The sequence below is a fragment of the Biomphalaria glabrata genome, chromosome 1, assembly GCF_947242115.1.
Source record: "Biomphalaria glabrata chromosome 1, xgBioGlab47.1, whole genome shotgun sequence".
In the NCBI taxonomy this organism is placed as follows: domain Eukaryota; kingdom Metazoa; phylum Mollusca; class Gastropoda; family Planorbidae; genus Biomphalaria; species Biomphalaria glabrata.
Window position 1 is genome coordinate 8,782,265 of NC_074711.1, and position 23,950 is coordinate 8,806,214.

The 23,950-nt window shown below is 36.5% G+C and overlaps 2 protein-coding genes and 1 non-coding gene across 3 annotated transcripts in view; all 3 read right to left on the reverse strand.

Annotated features, from left to right (window-relative positions):
• LOC106051711 (serine/threonine-protein phosphatase 6 regulatory ankyrin repeat subunit A-like) overlaps positions 1 to 15,037 on the reverse strand; it is a 37,379-nt gene extending 22,342 nt beyond the window's left edge. The window contains exons 1-2 of the mRNA XM_056018535.1: positions 14,967 to 15,037; positions 13,230 to 14,302 (exon numbers count right to left, since the gene is read on the reverse strand). Coding sequence (XP_055874510.1) covers positions 13,230 to 14,302; positions 14,967 to 15,037 — 1,144 coding nt within the window. The remainder of the gene's footprint in view (positions 1 to 13,229; positions 14,303 to 14,966) is intronic.
• Trnaq-cug (transfer RNA glutamine (anticodon CUG)) lies at positions 6,940 to 7,011 on the reverse strand. Its single transcript has one exon. It is a non-coding gene; the product is annotated as a tRNA-Gln (tRNA).
• A 5,953-nt stretch (positions 15,038 to 20,990) lies between the features above and the next one.
• On the reverse strand, positions 20,991 to 22,795 carry LOC106051713 (ankyrin repeat domain-containing protein 50-like). The gene is made up of 2 exons (XM_056018536.1): positions 22,725 to 22,795; positions 20,991 to 22,056 (listed from the first exon to the last, which is right to left on the reverse strand). The coding sequence occupies exons 1-2, from the start codon at positions 22,793 to 22,795 to the stop codon at positions 20,991 to 20,993; spliced, it is 1,137 nt and encodes a 378-aa protein (XP_055874511.1).
• Positions 22,796 to 23,950: the final 1,155 nt, after the last annotated feature.

Consider the following 23,950-nt stretch of genomic DNA (forward strand, 5'->3'; position numbering starts at 1 on the left):
CACCAGAGCAGTCGCTTTCTCTTCTTCAGTGTTCCAGTTATTAACCTTGGCCGCTGCCTCAAACTGTCTTTTGTAAACAGTCCATGAGATGGATCCATCAAACACAGGCGGCTTTATCTTCCCGGAGATTTCGGGCACTAATGTTTTTGTTCTAGTACCCCGTTCCTTACTCAGTTGTTCTTGGACATGAGTCCTTATCTCTTCCATTTCTTTTTCCACAGTGTTGACTCTCTGGTCAATCTTCTCGTTCATAGAGCTCATCTGTTCATTTACTTTTTCATTCATGGCGTTTATTTTCTTGAGGCTCTCCTTCATTAAGTCCATCTGGCCCTGCATGTTACTCAGGATCTCTGTCATATCTGGGTTTAATTCAAATATGTATTCATCTGGATCTTGATCTTCCTCAATAAGGGCCTGTCTTAGGCGTTCTGTTAGTGTTTCTTTGTTACCATTGAGCTGCAGACCTCTCTCACGAAGTTCTTGCCTTAATTCTTTGACCAACAGCTGGTTAAGTAGTTTCCTCGAAGACATTTCAGCCAGAAAACATCCCACTTCTGACACCAATTGTTACGTATTTCTGATTTTCTGGCTAAATGTACTAGGCACACAAATAAAAGAAACACTGCAAAGAACTTGACGACTCAACTTTCAGCTTTAAATAACTTTATTGAATTATAACTATAACAATTCGTCACTGTAACATGTAGCGTATACGTCTTACATCGACTGTATCGACTGTAACGGCTCAAGTCCACTCTCTTCTACTGTCTCGCACAGTAGAGAACAGTATCGACGACTGTACTGACTCTTTTCACATGAACATCTCTGGTTTATAAAGAGTCCCTAATCGCTTGTCTATTGTTGCAAAAACACTGCTAGTACCCTCTGGAACAACATGGGAGGAAACATCACATCCTGTTGTTGTTTATACATGTCGATTCCAGAGGATGCCTGCTGCAGTGTCATCTCGCCGAGGTCACACGTAGTGACCTCTAACTGTCACTGTTCATTTGTCACAATGCCCCCCCTTCGTAAATCTGTTCGTCCTCTGGAACAACACGTGAGGCACGTCCCATCCTGTCTTTGTTTACATGCATAGATTCCAGATAACACTCGGTGCTGTGTCATCTCGCCGGGGTCACACATAGTGACCTCTACCTGTCACTGTTCATTCGTAACACTGCCCCCTTCTTAGATCTGTTCGTCCCGAACAGATTCTATTTCACCACGGTACTGATGGAGTCGGTCAACGTGGACAACCTTCAGCTTGGACCGTGGACTTTTCTGTATCCGGTAGACCACGTCGTTTATTCTTTTTACGACACGGTATGGACCTTCCCAGTCTCTTTGGAGTTTCGGGGATCTGCCTTTTCGTCTCTGTGGGTTATAGAGCCACACTAGATCATTCTCATGGAACCCCGACGTATTGGCCCGTTTGTCATACCTCGTTTTCATCAGGTCACTGTTGGTCTTGATGTTTCTGCGGGCCAATACATGAGCATTCTCCAATCGTCTTCGGAGATTGGTGACATATTCAGTTGAAGACACTGGCGTATCTCTCGGAATCCCAAATAACAGGTCACATGGTAGACGAAGCTCACGACCAAATAACATCTTCGCTGGGGTATATCCTGTGGTGCTATGAACGGATCCTCTGTATGACATGAGGAACATGGGGATATGGCTGTCCCAGTCGTCTTGTCGGTCATCAGTAACCTTAGACAGATGTTGTTCTAGGGTTCTGTTGAATCGCTCCACCATCCCATCAGATTGCGGATGGAGAGCTGTCGTGTGAGTCTTTTCGATGCCAAGTGTCTTGCACATCTCCTGGAAAACTTTGGACTCGAAGTTCCTGCCCTGGTCAGAGTGCAACTCATTAGGTACACCAAAGCGACTGATCCAGTTATCCACGAGTGTTTCGGCCACTGTGATAGCTTCTTGATTTGGTATGGCATAAGCTTCTGGCCATTTGCTGAAATAGTCCATGACTACCAAGATGTATTTGTTTCCTTTCTTGGTTTCAGGAAATGGGCCTGCTACATCTATTGCGATCCTCTCGAATGGAACACCAACATTATACTGTTGCAAAAGACCCCTAGTTTTGCGTCGAGGGCCTTTTGCTGCCGCACATATGTCGCACCTTCGACACCATTCCTCTACATCCTCTCTATATCTGAACCAGTAGAACCGCTGACGAACCTTTTCCAGAGTCTTATTGACACCAAGATGAGATCCGCTAGCGCCATTATGCATCTCTTTCAGTACTTCAGCAACTCTCACCTTCGGTAACATCAGCTGAAGGCGATTGGATGTTCCATCATCAGATTCCCAAACTCTTTTGATGACACCATTGACTAACGTCAGCGAGTCCCACTGAGCCCAGTACGCCTTGGTGGCTACCCCCTTCTCAGAGATGTCTTTCCAATCTGGCCGTTGTCCATCTTCTTTCCATAGAAGAATGGGAGCCAGATCTTCATCTTGCATTTGGTCCTCTCGAATCCTTTTATCACACCAGGGTCCGGAAACATCTACTCCGAGCCGAAGACAATTGACAGCTACCTCCTTTTCTTCAGCCCTCTTGCAGTGCTTACATTCTGCTTTGCAGGGTCGTCGAGACAGTGCATCAGCATTTTGGTGAATTTGCCCTTTTCGGTGCTTAGTTTCAAATTCATAGGTTTGAAGACGTTCGATCCACCTTGCCACCTGACCTTCAGGGCTCTTAAACGAAAGCAACCATTGCAGAGCTGCGTGATCTGACCTTAAGATAAATTTCTGCCCGTATAGGTACTTGTGGAAATGTTTTATTGCATCCACAGCAGCCAGCAATTCACGTCTCGTCACACAGTAGTTCCTTTCAGCTCTCGATAGGCTTCGACTGAAGTATGCGATGACTCGTTCAGTTTCATCCACCTTTTGGGACAAGACTGCGCCTATTCCAGTGTTGCTTGCATCTGTGTCGAGTATGAATGTCTTCCCTGGAATGGGGTAGGCCAATACTGGTGATGAGGATAGTGTGTTTTTCAGCCTCTCGAAAGCTTCTTGACATTCAGATGTCCAAATAAATGGCCTCTTTTGCTCTGTCAGTTGATGAAGGACCTTACAGATGTTTGAGAAATTTGGCACGAAACGTCGGTAGTATGTACAGAGTCCCAAGAAACTTCTCAGCTCATGGATATTACTTGGCGTAGGCCATCGTTTCACTGCCTCAACTTTGTCAGGGTCAGTGCTGACTCCGTCATTTGACACAATGTGACCAAGGTACTTAACGTTTTTCCTGAATAAGGAACACTTCTTTGGGCTGAGTCTCATTCCCGCACTTCTTATCCGTTGAAATACTTCCTTCAGATTTGCAAGGTGCTCTTCAAACGTTTTGCCAATGACAATAATGTCATCAAGGTAAACAAGGCATGTAGTCCAATGAAGTCCTCGTAAAACCCTCTCCATCAATCGTTCAAAGGTGGCTGGTGCGTTGCAGAGACCGAATGGCATCACAGTAAATTGCCAGAGGCCATTGCCAGCAGAGAAGGCGGTTTTCTCTCTATCATTGGGATGCATTTCAACTTGCCAATACCCACTCTTTAGGTCGAGAGTAGAAAATACCTGGGACCCTGCAAGCATGTCCAAAGTATCGTCGATTCTAGGAAGTGGATAACTATCTTTATGTGTGACTTCATTCAGAGCTCTGTAATCTACACAAAATCGCATAGATCCATCCTTCTTCTTTACTAAGACAATAGGCGAACACCAAGGACTATTTGAGGGCTCAATGATTCCTTGCTGCGTCATGCCCTCTATCATGTCCATAGCTTCTTGTTGCTTTGCTAGCGGCAAGCGACGTGGTGGCTGTCGAATCGGTCTGGTGTTTCCAGTGTCTATTCGATGTTGTACCATGTTTGTCCGTCCGCAGTCTGTTTCATCAGATGGCAGAATATCTTCAAACTCAATGATCAACTGTTCCGCTTTGCTGAACTGCTCATCTGATAAATTCACTTTCATTTCTGTCAGGAGCTTGGTAATTTGTGGATTGAAAGGTTTGGTGGAATTAACGATCGTGATATCATTATTACAGTTTCTTATCAGGTCAAGAGTATTACATATTGCGATGGGGCTGTCTTTCTCTAGATGTCTCTCCTGTAGGCCGAGGTTCATGATTCTGACGGGCACCTTTTGATCTTTTCCGACAAGGACCAATGTTTTTCCTACTGCCATTCCGCTGTTGTCATTTTCAATGCCTTCCACTATCGCCGTCATCGTTGCAGTTTGACCATGCTCTAACTTTCCCCAGATAATTGCTTCAGACTGAGCTGGCAAACTTGTATCTTCTGTTAAAAGGATTCTTCTTATTTGACCATTCTCTTCATCTTCATCCCCGAGCAAGGGAATCTCAACATCACCACATTTCAAAGTACCACCTCCGATGTTCAGAGAGAATTCACATTTCTGCATAAAATCGAGCCCAATAATACAGTCATCCGTAATGTTAGCGATCAGAAATTCATGTATAAATGACTGATGCCCGAGCTCAAAGTTTATATTTGTCAGTCCATGTATAGGCATCATCTCTCCACTGGCCGTCTTCAAGGAGTAAGAGTTCACTCTCTTGATTTCGTTCTTTTTGACAATGTCTGGACGAATGACTGAACGTGAGGCACCAGTATCTAGAAGAAAACGGTAATTTCGAGATCCAATTCTACCATTGATGTACAGACTTTTATTCTTCCCTAACACAGCGACTGGAATTATAGTTGCAGGGGCTGTCATGTTCTTGATCGCCGATTTTTGCCCCATAAAACCGGCGAAAGTTAGTTTCCCTGGTAGACATGAGCACCTGACCTTGCATCTGTCTCCGGTCTGTGCTGATACTCTATTTGTCGGGGAAATCTTCTCGTGCAGTTCCTTTGTAGATGGCCAGGTTCTCCACAATTCCAACAACGTACACTGGTTCTATTCTGTCCTTCTTGCTTCTTATTTGGTCTGCGTTCTTCTAGCACTTCAGTTACCCTTCTGAGAAGTTGTGTAAGATCTTCTTCTTGGACTTCCAGCATACGCCCATGATGGATATTCTTAGAGGCGTCTTTGGCGGCTTCATAGGAGAGGGCGTAGACCAGAGCTTCGCTGGATTTGCGCTTACCACTGATTCTTATTGCCTTCTTCAGTTCTGGATCTCGAATAGCATCAATGAATGCATCAGTGATAATGACGTCCAGAAAGTCTTGTGCTGCTGTTGGATATGCCAAATGAGCAAGACGTTCTATGTCCGCCTCTAGCTCTTGCAAGGTTTCACCGGAGCGTTGTTGTCGGGTTTTCAACTGAACTCTATAAACTTCTTGTAAATGTTCGTCTCCGTAACGGAGCTCCATAGCCTTAACAATGGCAGCGTAATCTTGTTGATTTGTTATTGACTGAAGCAGTTCTGCTGCCTTCCCTCTTAAAGCTAACACCAGAGCAGTCGCTTTCTCTTCTTCAGTGTTCCAGTTATTAACCTTGGCCGCTGCCTCAAACTGTCTTTTGTAAACAGTCCATGAGATGGATCCATCAAACACAGGCGGCTTTATCTTCCCGGAGATTTCGGGCACTAATGTTTTTGTTCTAGTACCCCGTTCCTTACTCAGTTGTTCTTGGACATGAGTCCTTATCTCTTCCATTTCTTTTTCCACAGTGTTGACTCTCTGGTCAATCTTCTCGTTCATAGAGCTCATCTGTTCATTTACTTTTTCATTCATGGCGTTTATTTTCTTGAGGCTCTCCTTCATTAAGTCCATCTGGCCCTGCATGTTACTCAGGATCTCTGTCATATCTGGGTTTAATTCAAATATGTATTCATCTGGATCTTGATCTTCCTCAATAAGGGCCTGTCTTAGGCGTTCTGTTAGTGTTTCTTTGTTACCATTGAGCTGCAGACCTCTCTCACGAAGTTCTTGCCTTAATTCTTTGACCAACAGCTGGTTAAGTAGTTTCCTCGAAGACATTTCAGCCAGAAAACATCCCACTTCTGACACCAATTGTTACGTATTTCTGATTTTCTGGCTAAATGTACTAGGCACACAAATAAAAGAAACACTGCAAAGAACTTGACGACTCAACTTTCAGCTTTAAATAACTTTATTGAATTATAACTATAACAATTCGTCACTGTAACATGTAGCGTATACGTCTTACATCGACTGTATCGACTGTAACGGCTCAAGTCCACTCTCTTCTACTGTCTCGCACAGTAGAGAACAGTATCGACGACTGTACTGACTCTTTTCACATGAACATCTCTGGTTTATAAAGAGTCCCTAATCGCTTGTCTATTGTTGCAAAAACACTGCTAGTACCCTCTGGAACAACATGGGAGGAAACATCACATCCTGTTGTTGTTTATACATGTCGATTCCAGAGGATGCCTGCTGCAGTGTCATCTCGCCGAGGTCACACGTAGTGACCTCTAACTGTCACTGTTCATTTGTCACAATGCCCCCCCTTCGTAAATCTGTTCGTCCTCTGGAACAACACGTGAGGCACGTCCCATCCTGTCTTTGTTTACATGCATAGATTCCAGATAACACTCGGTGCTGTGTCATCTCGCCGGGGTCACACATAGTGACCTCTACCTGTCACTGTTCATTCGTAACAATATTTATCGAACATGAAATAACATTGACTTGTTAAGATTTGAAACATTTTTAGAATATTTAAAATACATTGAACACGCTCAACAGTTACGAAACTGGATATAAAAGTCAGATAAAGTAAAGCTTATCTGTTTCTTTGGCTGAGGGTTAAAAGTCGTGTCATATAGCCAGCACAACGAACTTTATTTTCCTTAACGAAAGATTTCAAACTCCCAGCCATCAACCGAGATCCTTACAGACGTTACTTCAAAAGAGAAGATGATTACGTCCTACTCGTGATGCTCGATCTCTCGGTCACCTACCACACTAAAAAAATATATTCAGGTTCCACCGAGATTTGAACTCGGATCGCTGGATTCAGAGTCCAGAGTGCTAACCATTACACCATGGAACCGGTACACATATGGAGTGGAAGATCAGTAAAATCTATAACATTGTATAATTCTGTGATGACCACCATAGTGTTTGTGAAAGCAATTGATTATCAAATGATTGTTGATCAATTCACTTCCTAAAAAGACTCGATTGTAATTTCAGGAGATTTCTGTCTTCGTTGAGAGTCGTTAAAGAAAACTTTGAATAATGTTCAATTTAAGAAATGTTATACATACAGACGTTACTTCAAACAAGCGTATCCCTATGTCAATCTAGTCATGACATTGTTTTTTCCTGGATGACTCAGGCAACCCATTCCATAATAGCACTAGAAAAGAAGGAGCATTTGTACCAATTTGTTCTAGCATATGGAACAAGGATTGTACCTTTATCTTTGTGTCTTTCTGTGTATATAAGTGGGTGTTATTGTATCTTTAAATTATGATTAAGTGTTTTATGTATAATTGCTACTTTACTTTTTGTTACTCTAGTCAAATGTGAATATTCGTTTGTTATGAATCTCCCTGCTCTATTTTATGTCTGTTTCAGTTTCTTAATGTTTTTTTTGGGGGTGGGGGGGGGGGGTAGTTGTAGGGTCTCAAACAAAAGATACATAGGGAATTCTATTATTGGTCTAACCAAGGTTGAATAACATGTTAGTTTTATGTTCTTATTTGATTTGTAGAAATTTCTTTTATAGAGAGTTCCTTAGAGAATTAATTTTTTTTTAATTAACGAACTGCACATCAAACCCCGTTATAATATACTTTCTTCAACCAAACTCAGGTACCCATTAGAGTTGTGTGGACTCTTCACTGAGATTTAAACCTGAGATCAGATCATCAGGACACGATTTAGAGTTGATAAGGCCCTAAGCTAAGTTGAGATTTGGAGCTTCATGTAATCATCATAAAGTACTTTATTCGTTTGCTTTTTTTTTCTTCAAACAATATTTGGGAGGCCACCAGACAAATGTGTCTGTGGGGGGGGGGGAGGGGGGGGGCTAAGCTACAGCTTTTGTTGGTTATAGGTAAATTCACCACTGTCCTCGACCCATCGGTTCGGAGTTCAAGGTCATTACCATTAGGCCACCACACCTTCCCCCGGTTGTGTAAATAATTATTATAATTATTAAATAATTATTATTATTGAAAACTTTAACTACTTGACATTAGTGTAGCTCTGGCACAGTCTAGATTTGTTAAGCAAAAACTAAATTCATTGTCAACTGTACACAAAAATTTCAATGGTTATAATAGGCAGGTCCACAGCAGTACAGCATTCTGACATTTAATGGAAGCTTGTATAAATATGATCAGGGCTTCAAATGTGTTGTGTTAGTTGTCAGACTCCTCTGCTTAGGTATATCGCAATTTCATATATTGTAAGTTTAGTCCGCTTTCATAGTTGCTTTATCTATAAGCGTTGTTTTTTTTAACGTTATGACGTTACGATTCTAATCTATTAAAAAGGGGCGTAGTTGGGAATTTTCCATCGTTTGGGGCCCTGGGGATTTACCTCTTTGGAGAACTCTGCATTTTGCGTAAAATTTAATTTTAATGTAAAAGTGGGGGCCTGGGAAGATTTTCAAATTCTCCCCCCTCCTCCCCCCACCCTAGCTACGCCATCGACACCAACAAGCTTCCTTCAGGCGTGTCGGTTCTGGGCGAGTCTCTCCAACTGTCCCTATGTCCCAGCTGCTTCCAAAACGAGACACATCATGTGTGAATGGGCCCTAAGGCGTAGCTAGGTTGGGTGGGGTCCAAATTTGAAAATCTCCCCTGGCCCTCATTGGAGGGGACACCATATGAGGGTCCGAAATTTTTCAACATTAAATTTTTTTTTAAATGCCATGTTATCTTGCTATTCATATTTTTTTTTTGTAAACTACTGGCAATGTTGCATGTATTCCACACATTAGACTTATACATTTATAAAGCATATTATCGTATGTCATGATATTGAATGTCAAATGCATGGCCCTTAAAGAGGCCGAGCCCCCCCCCCCCCCCCACATCCCCATGTCCCAGATTTCGTTCAAACGCCATTGACTGGGTCGTCCCCTCTTCCTCAAAATTTAAAAACCAAACACAAGTCATTAAGCTCATATTTAAAAGAATTTCAATCGATAATAAAAATCTAAATAATGTTCTATAAAACAGACTAAAAATGGTTATTTGAAGATATTTTAAAATTTCTTATAGCTTGTTTGTTTGTAAAATGTTTCGGATGTTCCTTCAGAGTTGAAGATAGTTTACTACCTAGTCCAAACCTCGCGCAGGACGACGGGTAATGGGAGCGGGCATAGTTTGAACCCGGGACCATCAATAAATCCAAACGACATTATAGCGTACAAACCTCACGACCAGGCAGCTTCGTCATTTAGAGGGCAACCTGCTATATATATATATATATGCTTCACCTTTATTGTGAAGTTTAAAGTTTCTTGTTTAAAATTACATATATTAAATAGTTCAAGACTGCAATGGTTGATGTAGATGTTGAGTTCCTGTCAAAATTTTCAAAGTCCTTGTTGGTAGTGTTTTCTTTTATTATCACATTCAATGTAAATGAGAATTTCCATTTAAAATTATTTGCAGTAATCTTTTCTAAGCACTTCAAGTTCCTGTTTGGTTTGTAATAAAATTCGGTAACAACAAAATTTAATAAAATTATTATAGCTTTTATATAGCGCTACTTTCATACTTATAGCATTTTGTTTTTGGTCCGATCTTATTTGTGGACCAGTGGCGGGGGGGGGGGGTAGGGGTATCTAGGAGTTGGTTTTTCGTGTTGCCTCTTGGGCTCGGTAAACACAACTCTGCCCGAGTCGGGTGTCGAACCTCAAGCTAGCCTTCTAGGTAGCCAAGTCAAGCCAAGCGCACTTGGCCTCTCGACCACGCTTCCCACTAATAAAGCGATAATAGAAAATGAAGCAGCTATATCATGAAAGCTAAATAAAAAAAAAAACTAAGAAAATGAAACAAAAATTAATTTAAAACAAAAACTATGTCAAATACGCCATATAGAAAGGTTACTGTTGAAAAAGAAATAATAAAACTTTATTTGTGCTACAAGCGACAGTGCTTACAAAATCTACAGTGTTGAATAATGCAGAAAGAAAAATTAATAGGACGTAAATGACATTCGTTAAAAAATAATTTGTTAGCACTTCTTCCGTTTTCTGTACACAAGCCCCACGAGCCCCGTAACCCGACAACCAATCGGTCAGAGACGGATTATCTAAAAATAAAAAAAAGACTATAAAGAGGACTAATTCAGCTTATACCACCACTTCAGTCAAGTAATTTATTTCCCTTGTTTGATACACCAAACAAAATAATTGATTATCAATAGTTAATTTAACTAATCGGTAATTTTTTTAATTGATATTTGTGTTGGCATGTAATTGTGCAAAATTTTCAGCTTAATCCGAGATCGAGTGTTGAAGAAATAAGTGTCCAAACTTTTGACCTAACAGACAGAGTGAGCTTATATAAGCTTTGTAAAAAATAAGAGACTTTATCGACCGAGTTTATCTTATATAATACAGACGTTACTTCAGAAAAGAAGATTATTACGTCCTACGCATCATGCATTTGGTCATGCATATTAACCAATGACTTAAATTCTGCCAAGTCACTGGTTTTCCTGGCTAGCTCAGGCAACCCATTCCATGCTCTAATAGCACTAGGAAAGAAGGAGTATTTGTACAAATTTGTCCTAGCATATGGGACGAGGAATGTGCCTTTATCTTTGTGTCTATCAGAGTATTTTATTAAATTTAGTTTTTGTATTTGAAGATTATGGTTCAGTGTTTTATGTATAATTCCTACTTTACTTTTGAGTCTTCTGTCCTGAAGGCTTACTAAATTTAGTGATTTTACTAAAGGTGTTACTCTAGTCAAATGTGAAAATTCGTTTGTTATGAATCTCACTGCTCTATTTTGTGTCTTAATGTTTTCTTGAGTTGATAGGTCCTAAACGGAGGATGCATATTCTATTATTGGCCTAACCTAGGTTTGAACCAACCGGAGACGGAGTTAGATTGGGCTTGTGAACATTTGACTACTGGGGTGCTAATTGCGTACTAATGAAATACTTTCGATCTCTACGGTCTGGAAGGTTGGTTCTCTTGGTAATGTGTTGCTACTTGACGATGTTGCCGTTTCCCGAGCCGCTGGTTCGCGCTTTCCATTATTTTCGTCACATTTAAATTCATTATTTTCTCTCTTTTATATAAATTTCATGTGTCTGTATTACTAACATGAGTTTAATCTCTCATTCGATACTCATGTTAAAATTACTTAAAAAGCACATATTTCCGATTATTTTTTAATTTTGCTTTTTAGCGGCCCCCGAAAGGGGAAAAGATGCTATTAGTTTTGTGTGAAATTTCTGTTCGTCTATGCGTCTGTCCGTCCGTCCCGTTTAGATCTCGTAAACTAGAAAAGATATTGAAAATCCGACATCACTATATTTTAGACCATTCAAAGTTCTGATGCTACGGCTAATTTTTTTTTCTGAAAGCGAAAAATCTAATTTTAAAATCAGTTATGCAAGCAGTTTTGTAAAGAAAAAAAGCTAATTAGTATGCATTATAATTTAGACCTAATTCAAAACGTATATCAGTCTTGTAAACGTCATATTCCTTAACTTTATTTACATAGTTGAAACACATCTTTATTTTTTTTTTTGAGGATTTGATTAAGAGATTGAGCCTTTTCAAAACAATTATATTAATTATAAGACATCAGTTAGGCCAGGGGAGGCACGGTGGCTGAGCGGTAAAGCGCTTGGCTTCCGAACCGTGGGTCTCGGGTTCGAATCCTGGTGAAGACTGGGGTTTTCAACTTTGGAATTCTTGTGCTCCTCTGAGTCCACCCAGCTCTAATGGGTACCTTACATTAGTTGGGGAAAATCAAAAGCGGTTAGTCGTTGTGCTGGCTACATGACACCCTCGTTAACCGTAGGCCACAAAAACAGATGAACCTTACATCATCTGCCCTATAGACTTCAAGGTCTATAAGGAGAACTAGTTAGCCAGGTTCACATCTACCTTTACATTCACATTATCCTATCCCTTGATCTGCTGGACCGTTGGGGCACTACACAAGATCTGTTAACCTTCTTTCTCTATTCTTATCTCTAATTTGTCTTTGATATAATTTCATTCGAATGTTCTTTCTGAAAATATTGAAGCCTGCCTGGGTGGACCACTTCGGGGGCCGATTTTGAGTTTGTGTTTCCACACAAACTGTCTTTTGTAACCTTGTTTTTTTTCTGTGACCCTCATTTTTTATAGCAACGTGAAATAATTTGTGGTACCACTACTTAAAGTGTGTAGTATTTAAAAAAGTAAATAATATAAAATGTGTCTGCAGATATTATAGGGGAACAAATTCTCTACATTAAACTAAGTTTCTAAAATAATTGTTCAACTAAATGTGTTTTTCAAACACTTATCTTTATTTCAATATACCACCCCCATTGGCTTAATTAAAAACAAAATTCTGATAATAAAAGATATAGTTAATAATTTTGGTAAATAGCTCAATTAAAGTGTTTGTATCTGTGTGAGGTGAGCTATGCTAGTTAGAAATTTTAAATGATTAACTTCCGAGTTGGACTTTAGTGTGGGAAACTACACACAGGTGGAGCGTACACTTTTTTTAAACTCCCACTTTCTTTTTTATTGGACCTTGTCATTATTTTATTTTAGTTCTTCTACTTTGTATTTTAATTTTTCTTTTCATTTCTGATTATTTTTTTAATGTTTATTAATTTAAAAGCAACTTATGTGATTATAGTACGTGGTAATTATTAAATTAAAGATTGGGTTACCTTTCTGCAATCTTTGGAGATATAAACTTTTGGTGCAAAAATAATTAAAAATTGATGAGGTCCTAAAGCATTACCAAGTTTGATGACCTTAATATTAAGATCGTCAAAAAATGGTCCCGCTAGTCCTAAACCAAGCCAATCAGGTCATTTAATACCCAAGAGGAATTAGCATTATTACCTCAAGATTTTAAATAAATAAAAAAATGTAAAGTTGCAAACAAATATTTTATTGAAGTAATAAGTATTTACAATTTTACAAAAAGAAATGAATTAATTTTTAATTAGTTTAAAATGCATCACAATTAAACGTGTATGCCATTATCTGGCTGTTAATTTAACCAGTGCTTACTTATACACATCACTCACTATACATTATTTTACAACAACACCTACAACATTTTTTTATGAGAGACATATTTATCATTTCAACAATCTCAGTATTTAAACTTAAACACACCGCTGTATGTCCATCTTTGTCTCTCAAATCAATATCTGCATTGTAGTAGAGTAAAGTGTCCACGGCATCTTTAAAACCATTATGGGCCGCTATCATCAAGGCGGTTGTGCCGCGCTTGTTAAAAGGTTTGCTGAAGTTTACGTCTGCGCCATTTTCCAGTAGAATATTAATTGTGTCGCAACAATTAGATTCTGTAGCCAAAATTAGGGCGCTCTTCCCATCAAAGCCACTAACCATATTTACATCAGCGCCTTCTTGAATCAAGGCTGAGACAACTAAAGGCTTTTTCAACTGGGCAGCCAACATGAGAGCCGAATAGTCCCCATCGTCCAGAATGTCAATCGTTGCGTTATATTTCAGAAGCTGTCTTACAATGTAGACATTGCCTGCAATAGCTGCGTGCATCAAGGGAGTCATCCCATACCTACTGTCCACGCCATTGACATCAGCGCCTTTCTTAATGAGGTGAGTGATGACTGCATCCCTGTTGGAAGAGGCAGCGAGTGACAAGGGCAGGTAGCCGTCTTTACATTTCTGGTTCACTGACGCTCCATTGTCAATTAAAAGTTTGATTATTTTGGTGTCAATAAAGAAGCTGGGGTCCCATTTTTCTGAACCTATATTGTTGCTATCGTAAAATTCTCTCTTTAGCGCCATATTGAGTACGCTTTCTTTTTTTGGTTTTGTTTGAGTTTTCACCTTAGCTCTACATTCGAGCAAGAATTCAACCGTGTCGTAAGAGTTAGACAGGACTGCAGCCATGATAGGCGTCATGCCCTTTCTGGACTCATTGACGTCAGCTCCTTTACGGAGCAGAAATCGGACGATGTTTATGTCGCCTGCCTCACAAGCTTTCATGAAAACCTTCTGGATAATCTTTCTGCAACTGCAATGTGACACGTGAATCTGAGTATCAATGATTTTGGCAAAGGCCACGTGATCTCTACTTTCAATGGCAGAGAATAAACTTTTCTGCACATTCTTTGCGTTCTTACGAAAAATTTTTTCACTGGAAAGAAAAATTTAATTTTAAAATACATTAAACAGGTTTTGATATAATCTTATAAAATGTTTGTGTTAATATTTTTTTAATTATATAATTATAAAAGCTGAGATTAAATCATTGTTTTTTTATTGAGCTCTTTGTAAGATAATTGGCCAACTTTGTTTAGTTATATAGACGTTTGGTAGATATACTATTTCAGCTTTTTCTGAGTATAGCTTTTAAGTATAGCTAATGTTTCTAAAAAGTCTTGAGCATACATGACTAAACTAACACAAGAGAAGAAAACACATATTTTTAGAGATTGTTAAATTAAAAGAAAAATTAGTGTTTCTTTTTTTATTTGTTTAATTTAAAAAAAAAAACGGTGCATTGCACCAACTTGAAAAGTGTATTTTTTTAAATTAACTCAATTAATGCTTTAAAAAAAGTAAGAAGTTTTATAAAATGGCAATATAATTAGAAAAATGTTGACATGTCTGACAAATTTATTGGTAAAGTTTCTAAATAAAGAACTATTTGATATAGATAAAAGAGAGAGCAAAAAATAAGGATGCTTGGTCTCTCATCCCATTATTGAAATTGGATATTTGTATCAATAGACAATGTTACACATTATTTTTATGTTTTCCTATTTTAAGACTGAGCTTTCATAAGAAACCAAACTTACTTGTCTGAGGCATCCAATTCTCTTTTCGTGGCTTTAGACTTAGGCGATGTTGAGCAATCACTTTTCTCCATGATATTATCTGCCAAAAATAAATAAATGTACATTACAATACTACATAAAAGACATTTTATTTCTAAATATTTAATATATATGTATTTGATTTTTGTGTGTGTGTGTGTGTGTTTTTACATTTCTATATATATTGTGTGATAATTTATTTTTAAGTTTATGCCTAATTTGTTTGATATTTTGTAGATCCCTAAAGCTCAAGTAGAACTTAAATTTGTTAAATTTACAGTAACAAAACAACAAATTTTTTTTACTTTCAAATGAACAAAAAAAAAAAACAGTTACAACTATATTTAGAGTCATGATGTAACATGTACTTAAAAAAACAAATTACGTAGTGACCTAAGCTTGTCCTGTGCAAATATACGATTACTTGACTTCAGCCATTTTCTATTACTTAGTAAAATATATAAACCAAATGAATGGTAAAATTTTGATTTCATAATTTTTAAAAAATCTTTTATTAATACATTTTTTTAAAACTAAAATTTAAGAAAATAAAATAATTTTATGAAATGAAGCTAATGTTTTATATTTTTTTGTACTCGTTGGGGGGGAGGAGGGGAAATCGAGCCGAACTTACGAATTGTGGGGCCCAATTACTACTAATTAGATCATTATAGAAACATTTGCTATACAGCATGCGTAGGAAGCAACTCAAACACAATAGTAGTCTTCATTAAAGTTCTATCAATTGTACGACAGGCCTAAACTAAAGATGTTCTCCCTTTTAGTCCTACACCATTTAAAGCCTGTGACAAGAGCCATGACTGATAGTTATAGGCCCGATTGGAGCAATCGACCTAATGCCTACTCTCTACAGTCTAATGAACATTGTAAAAATAAGATCTGAACAAAGACTTGTAGGAGTGAATGGAAAAAATGCGCATTACTTTGTTTGACTTACATGAAAAAAAAATGTCTATATCGTGACTATTGGACAATAATGTACGAGATAGAAATATTTCAATGATATTTAGATATATTTTTGTCACTTAAATAAAAATACAAAGCTGTTTAGCAAAAAAAAAAAAAAGATAACATAAATAAAAAAAATATTCTACTTACCAGTTTAATTATTTAATGTTGAAAATCCTAATTATCACCAATCAAGAAAACGTCTAAATTAACAACAAATTACAGCAACTGAACACTACAAGCGCAAGGAAAACTGACGATGTGAAAGTCCAGAAGTCTGTCTCGTTTTATATTGAAGAGCCCTTTGTCTACGTCACACCCTGAATTAAATCCCCCTGACCAAACTGACCAATCCTCATGTCATAGAGCGGTAAGATAAGACAACAAAAGCCTAAGTGACCGATCCAACGTCATTACCGCGGTCACAACTCAAAGAACAAAAGATGGCGGCGGTTATTGAAATCCATTGCAATACTTGCCCCCCCCCCCCCCCCAAAAAAAAAAAATGGGAAGATTTGTTTATGTAGTTATCTAAATAAACCGCATTAATCAAAAGCAGAAGTTTCGAACCGCGGACATTAGAAGTTGTGACATAAAAACAATATTTCTACCATATCATGGTACACATCAAGTTGACATTTGTTTACGCAGCTAAATAAATAAAGTGGGTTTATCAAACACATACTAAAACAATGAAACGAAATCATTGAAGCCACGCACACACCGTGTCAAGTACATAGGGTTTTTTTTTCCTTTACAAAACCAAATATTTTAAATTAAAATTTCCAATGAATTTTTTTAAAAATGAAATTATTCACCGAAAATAAAATATCACCATTGCAAAATTTGAAAGTTATAAGACTTTGGTTTATTTAATGGCCAACGTTTCAAAAATCAATAAAGTTTACAAGTACAAATTTAATAATAAGAAAATACATTTGTTTCTAAACTACGTCATGTTGATGAAGACTAACTTTAGGATTTCTTTGTATTTATTCTTGAAAAAAATATTTTTACGACCTTGCTTTGTAAAAGTAATTTTCATTTTGTTTTTCAAACTCTTTTTCTTTAGACGCTATTTGTGTGTGTGTGTGTGTGTGTGGTCTGTCCGTCCATCCGTCCAGTCTAGATCTCATAAACTGGAAAAGATATTGAAAATCCGACATTATGATATTTTAGACCATTCAAAGCTCTAATGCAAAGGCTAAATATTCTGTTTTGAAAGCAAAAAAATAGTTTTTTAAAATAAACTATGCAATTAGTTTTTTTTAATGAAAAATACACCCTCTTTATTTTTACAACTATTCAATATTAATAGTAACAAACAAGGGATGCTATTTAGTAAGGGAGAGGACTTTTTTTTTAAAAATTATTTTGCAATTTTTTTTAAATTTAAGTAAGTTTTGTCATCCCGGTCTTCTCTGCTTCTTCAAGTAGAGAAGACCGGGAAGAGCTGGGAAACCATCAAAAAACTAGCGTGAGACCGTGGAGGGTGGCGTGTTTTTGTCGAGGCCCTATATTCCATGAGGAACTTAAAGGAACGATGATGTGATGATGATGAAGTTTTGTCATATTAACTATTACATTCACAAAACAAAATGTTTACTTTTTTAAGGAAAAAAATATATTTAGTATGGATATAAGAAAAACAAATTAAAACAACAATTAATTAGTGTTTTTTTTTTCATATTATCGCTTGAACTGCAGCGCGGTCCTTTAGACATAAAACACTGAACTAAAGGAAGGGGAGAATTTTTTTTAGCGGCATGTTCCACTTATAGAGGCTTTAAATAAGAGATTGACCCATTACAGAACAATTAGATCAATTTTTAATTCTTATATGACATATTTAAGGCCAGGTTTACATTTAACTTCACCTTTACTTTCACCTATCCTTTTGTCTTCTGGGCATTTGGGGCACCACACAAGATCTATCAACTTTTTTTTCTCCATTTTTATCTCTCATTTTCCTTTGATAGAATTTTATTCTGATATTCTTTCTGAAAATATTGAAACCTGTTATTTTATCTGCCTGAGGCCGATTTTGAGTTTGTGTTTCCACACACTGTCTTTGTAACCTTTTTATTTTATCTAAATGGCGAATTTCAGTGTTTCAAATGATTTTGTCAGTCCCTCTTCCATCCCACATTTAAGTAAAAAAAAATCGTGCAATCTATGATTTTTTAAAGATTTCTTTGGTATTTTCCAAGTAAACATGGTTTTACAAAACTTATATCATCTCATTGTGTCCGTCTGCAGGTGTGCTAAAAAGAGTTTGTTCACGATATATCTTCCACACCCAGTCTCGCATAAGTTGAAATTGTGCACAATTATTTCTTCTACTAGACAACTCAAGATTCAATGTAAAAAAAAAGTTACTTAATTTAATATTGATAGTTACTTTTTTTGTATGGCATCGAGCAGCGGATAGAAATTGTGCTTGATTAATGTGGTGGTATAAGTTGTTGCAGTTTTGCTTAATGCATACATGTCACCATACAGATTTAGAATTTTTGGCTTCCCAGACCTGTCGAGACGGAGATCAAAAAGTCTGGGGCAGTCAAAAAGAATCTGAGGCACGGTTTCGTCTTCTTCCCCGCAGTCACCGTAAGTCAAAATTTGGCCAAAGCCGTGAGAAATAGAAATATATATATATATATATATATATATATATATATATATATATATATATATATATATATATATATATTTCCGGCACTATGCTATTGACAGCCTCCATTACGAGGAGTTGCGGTCAGGGCGTCTCATGCGCTCCCAGACTCCGCAATTAAAGAAATATGTTGAAAACGTTATGAAACGTAGTAAAAACGCCAGAAACTTAAAAGAGAAAGTTTGGAAAAGATTTGGGAGAAAAAAACAACAAAGAAAGTAGAAAAGTAGAATTACTGTTACGAAATAAATAAAAATGTACTTTGTGTCACAAGTGTCACAGAGCTTAATAACTCTACACTCTTGTGAATGAACCACTAATCTATAGGATTTATTAAAATATTTATTTTATTTCTAGTTCCGTATTTTGCTGATGCCCTTGTATCTCAACCAGCTGACCAGTCCATATGTCCTCCAGATAACATTGCGCTCAATGGACTTGTTTTTTGCAGAGCACTGAGCAGAGGTTTGGAACGCACTCCCCATTGATCTCAGACAGACAACATGCTACACTACATTTCAAAAAATAAAAACATTAAGACCTATCTGTTTAAAACTTTTTTAAAATTAGTTTGTCATTTTAACTCTCGTGTTTATGTTTGTTATGTTATCACAACGCCTTTGTTTGTTAACAGCGCTCAATAAATTACATGATTATTCATATTCTGTACACCACATTTATAACAATTTTGCAATTTATGGATTTACCTCTTAATTTACATAACCTGGCTGTCAGTGTCTCCAACCACATCAAAAAAGAGGCAAAGACAAGAGGCCTAAGGCCCAAGGATTCCTATGATGATAAAGCTAAAATTGAATAGCGCAAAATCTGAGGTTTCCTATAAAAAAATGGTGTATGTGTGTGTGACTGCTTACAGTTAGCATTGTAGCTTCTTTCAAGGCTTATACAAATGGACTGTGTTATAAACTATGCTGGCAGTTTTCTTTTAATTTTGCAAGTTTTATAGTATCTATTTTCCATATCTATTCCACCGAAATTACTGTTTTGTTAAGTTAAATTTTAAATTTAAAGTAAAATTTAAGTCTGAGCTATAGTATCATTAGATTATTTAAATTATAGATTAAATTTGTACAAAAAAACTTCGTTGCCGGTTTCGACGGATCTAAAACGTTTGATACAAATTTACTTTTTTTTAGCAAAATTATTTCTTTAAAAATAAAGCTGCATATTTGCATCCATATGTATCGTTAATAAAAATAGTTTTTTCCCTATTTGATATCAAATAAAACTAATTATTTAATTACTACAAGTTAATTACTTAATTAGCTTTTTTTTTAATGATTCGTCTTCTGTTAGTGACAATGAATAATAGTTCAAAGTTTCAACTTGAGCCGAGATTAACAAGTGGAAGCGGTAACTTGAACATAATGTGTATAAGCTTTGTCAAAAGTAGAAAAGAAAAATCTACTAAATTTCATTATATTTTTTTTTGTACAAAGGGTGTAAGGAGGGAGGGTTAATGGTAATAGGCAATCTTTGAAGATTAATTTGCGATTAAGATGAAAATATGGATGACGACAATTGACACGCAAATAACAACAAAAATTTGTTGTAACTATAAAATTATACTTTTTTATATTATTTTATTATTTTTTTTTTTGTTTTATTTTTTTTTTTATTATTATTTTTTTTTTTTTTGCATTATCGTTTGTGTTTAATGATTTAGAATTGTGTAGCAACTTAAGAAAAATAGGCCGCAAGGTAGTTATTAAATTATTGTCCATATTTCTTTGAAAATGCTTGTAGTTTTTAGAAATGCATTGATCTACTTTTAGAATACCTGCCTCTATGTTTTAAAACTGTTAAAAAAGATGGCTCAAACAATTCCTGTGTTGTACGATAACAATACTTATATTGCAGACTATAAAAATTGTAAAAATTGCCACTGACAGTGGAAAAGGTCTTGACATTTTGATCACTTCAATCTCGTGAGTTTTCCCTCCACATCAAGCCTGACCCAGGTAATAAGTACGGGCTATAAATTGTATCTAATTCTCTAAATCAAATGGCCTTTACATCATCTGCCCTATAGACCAAAACATCTGAAAGGGAAACTTCTATGAATTTTGGGCGTTGCATTAATAGTTTAATGTGGAAATTAAAAAAAATAGATAAAAGCTTGCAAAAAAAAAAAAGAAATTATTGTGTTTTTTTTTTTAAATTATTTTATTCATTACTACATTAGCAAAAATACAATAAAACAATGACATAGAAATAAAACATAGGAAATTGTGTTATAATGCATCTTAGAATATGTTTGTACCATCATGTGTCTGTTAGTGTTTGTTATACATGTAAAAAAAAACAACAATATAATACTTAGAATATATACAACAACAAATTATCTATTGTGACATGTTTATCATTTCAACAATCTCATCATCTGAACACAAACACACAGCTGTCTTTCCATCCTCGTCTCTCAGGTCAACATCTGCATTGTAGTAGAGTAAAGTGTCAACAGCATCTTTGAAACCATTTTTGGCGGCTATCATCAATGCAGTCGTCCCACGATTGTGGATTGGCTTTCTGTAGTTCACGTCTGCGCCGAGTTCCAGTAGAATATTAATTGTGTCACAACAATTACACTCTGTAGCCAAAATTAGGGCGCTCTTTCCGTCAAAGCCACTGACCTTGTTGACATCAGCGCCCTCTTCAATTAATGCTAAGACAACTAAATACTTTTTGAACTGAGCAGCCAACATGAGAGCCGAATAGTCCCATTTGTCTGTAATGTCCAAATCTGCGTTATACTTTAGCAGCTGTCTCATGGTGTAGACATTGCCTGCAATAGCTGCGTACATCAAGGGAGTCATCCCATACTTACTGTCCACGCCATTGACATCAGCGCCTTTCTTAATGAGGTGAGTGATGACTGCATCCCTGTTGGAAGAGGCAGCAAGTGACAAGGGCAGGTAACCATCTGCACATTTCTGATTAACTAAAGCTCCGTTGTCAATTAAAAGTTTGATTATTTTGGTGTCAATAAAAAATTTAGGGTCCCATTTTTCTGAACCTAAGACATTGCTATGGCGAAATCCTCTCTTCAGTGCCATATGTAGTACACTGTCTTGTGTAGGTTTTATTTGAGTTTTGACTGTAGCTCTACATTCAAGTAAGAATTCAACAGTATCGAAAGAGTTAGACAGAACAGCAGCCATGAGAGGCGAGATGTCATCGCTGGACGCCTCGTTGACGTCAGCTCCTTTACGGAGCAGAAATCGGACGATGTTTATGTCGCCTGCATGACAAGCTTTCATGAAAACCTTCTGGATAATCTTTCTGCCACTGCACGTTGTCACGTGGATCTGTGTCTCAATGATTTTGGCGAAGGCCACGTGATCTCTATGTTCAATGGCTGAGAATAGACTCTTCTTCACACTCTTTAAGTTATCCTGATATCTCTTTTCACTGGAGAAGAAACAAAGAGCATAAATGTATTAAAATTTAAATAGACATTGATATAATAGTACAAAGGGTTATAATAAATAGTTATACATACTACACATCTAAAGGCGGTAATTGGATATAGACATTTAAATTAAAGCAGTAAATCGTTATCTAGTATAAAGTGCTTCTATAAGATAGTATTTCTAAACATGCTTTTAAAACCCCTATGCCACAGATCTAGATGCTCGAGTGCAAATCAAGACTTGTGAGTGAGTTGTTTGTGTTAGGGGAGAGCAGCCCTAAATAATGAGCACCGCCTTCCGCCCCCCCCCCCAACTGTTACATAGAAGATGTGGACTATAACCTCCGTGAATGTGAATAACATAAACATGACAGTTGCAATATAGAAAAGCAAGACAGACAGACAGACAGACAGACAGATAGATAGATAGATAGATAGATAGATAGATAGATAGATAGATAGATAGATAGATAGATAGATAGATAGATAGATAGATAGATAGATAGATACATAGATGCATAGATACATAGATAGATACATAGATGCATAGATACATAGATAGATACATAGATAGATATATAGATAGATAGATACATAGAAATTGCAGCTTCAAAGCCTATATTCTTCTCTTTTTTAAGACTGGGTTTCGATTACAAAAGTGACTTACTTATCTGAAGCATCAAACTCTCTTTTCATGGCTTTAGATTTGGGCGGTGTTGAGCAAATACTTTTCTCCATGATATTTTCTGTGAAAAAAAAATTATTATAATAATTAATTAATTAATAATAAAAATACGTGTACACTCTACTACATCAAAACACTTTTAAATTGCATAAAAATAATAACATAAATTTCATAAATATTTTATATAAATTCTACGCCTATTTTAAATGATTCTTTTTTAATCCCTAATGGTAAGACACCAATACACATTTTATGAAATCATCAAAAAAAAAATGGCTAGAACATTATTTGTACCAATAAATGACTAATGTAACCTTCACTTAAGAACCATTTAGTAAATTAGTTAAAGGCTCGTCTAATGATCTATTAGATATAAAAAGTCCAAAAATAAACAATTACTGGATGATAGTCATTACTTTACGTAGCAAACGAAATGAATGCTTATATTTTTTTTAGAAATTTATATTTTTATTTATATAATTTTTAAAACTTTCAAAATTGAATAAAAAAAAAAGACTTGAAATAAATCTAATGCCTTGCATTTCATTTGCTCACAATCTTACAGACTTTGGAACAATCTGTTGTAACACTTATATATCGGGAGTGGGTGGATGACTTTATGTTTATATTTCTTACTTTAAGTAGACATATATCGAGAGGTTTAGGTGGTAGAAATTATTTTTTTAATTTAGGAAAAAAAATGTCTCTATTATGGAAATGCGGATGCCAAAGCAAAAGTAAATAAGTTTAAGTTTTTTAAAAGAATTATAAGGGAAAAAAATCTACTTACCAGATTATTTCAGAAGCTGTTCACTAAACAAGTCTTTAAAGTTTAAGAGTCTGTTGGTCACTAAACAAGTACACTTATTTTCGTTTTTAAGAAACCACATCAATAATTCCACACTATATGTTGTATTGCGAAGCAACTTTGTGATATGGATGACCAGAAATCTGTCACGCTTTATATCGCAGTGTCTTTTTGTCCACGTCACCTCCTATATTTTTTCTCCCCGACCGAACTGACCAATCCTCATGTCATAGAGCGGTAAGATAAGAGAACAAAAGACCAAGTGTCAAAGGCGACGTCTAACGTCATCGCGGTCACTACCGAAGGAACAAAAGATTGCGGCGGTCATTGTAGTCCTGTCAGCTTCAGTGCACAATACCTGCTCATTAGAAAGACGGGGAGATTTGTTTATACAGCTATC

Coding starts and splice junctions, on each gene's coding strand:
- LOC106051713 (XM_056018536.1), bottom strand. CDS start 22,795: ATGGAGAAAAGTATTTGCTCAACACCGCCCAAATCTAAAGCCATGAAA. Junction 22,057..22,724: donor GAGTTTGATGCTTCAGATAA/GTAAGTCACTTT, acceptor TTTCTTCTCCAG/TGAAAAGAGATATCAGGATA.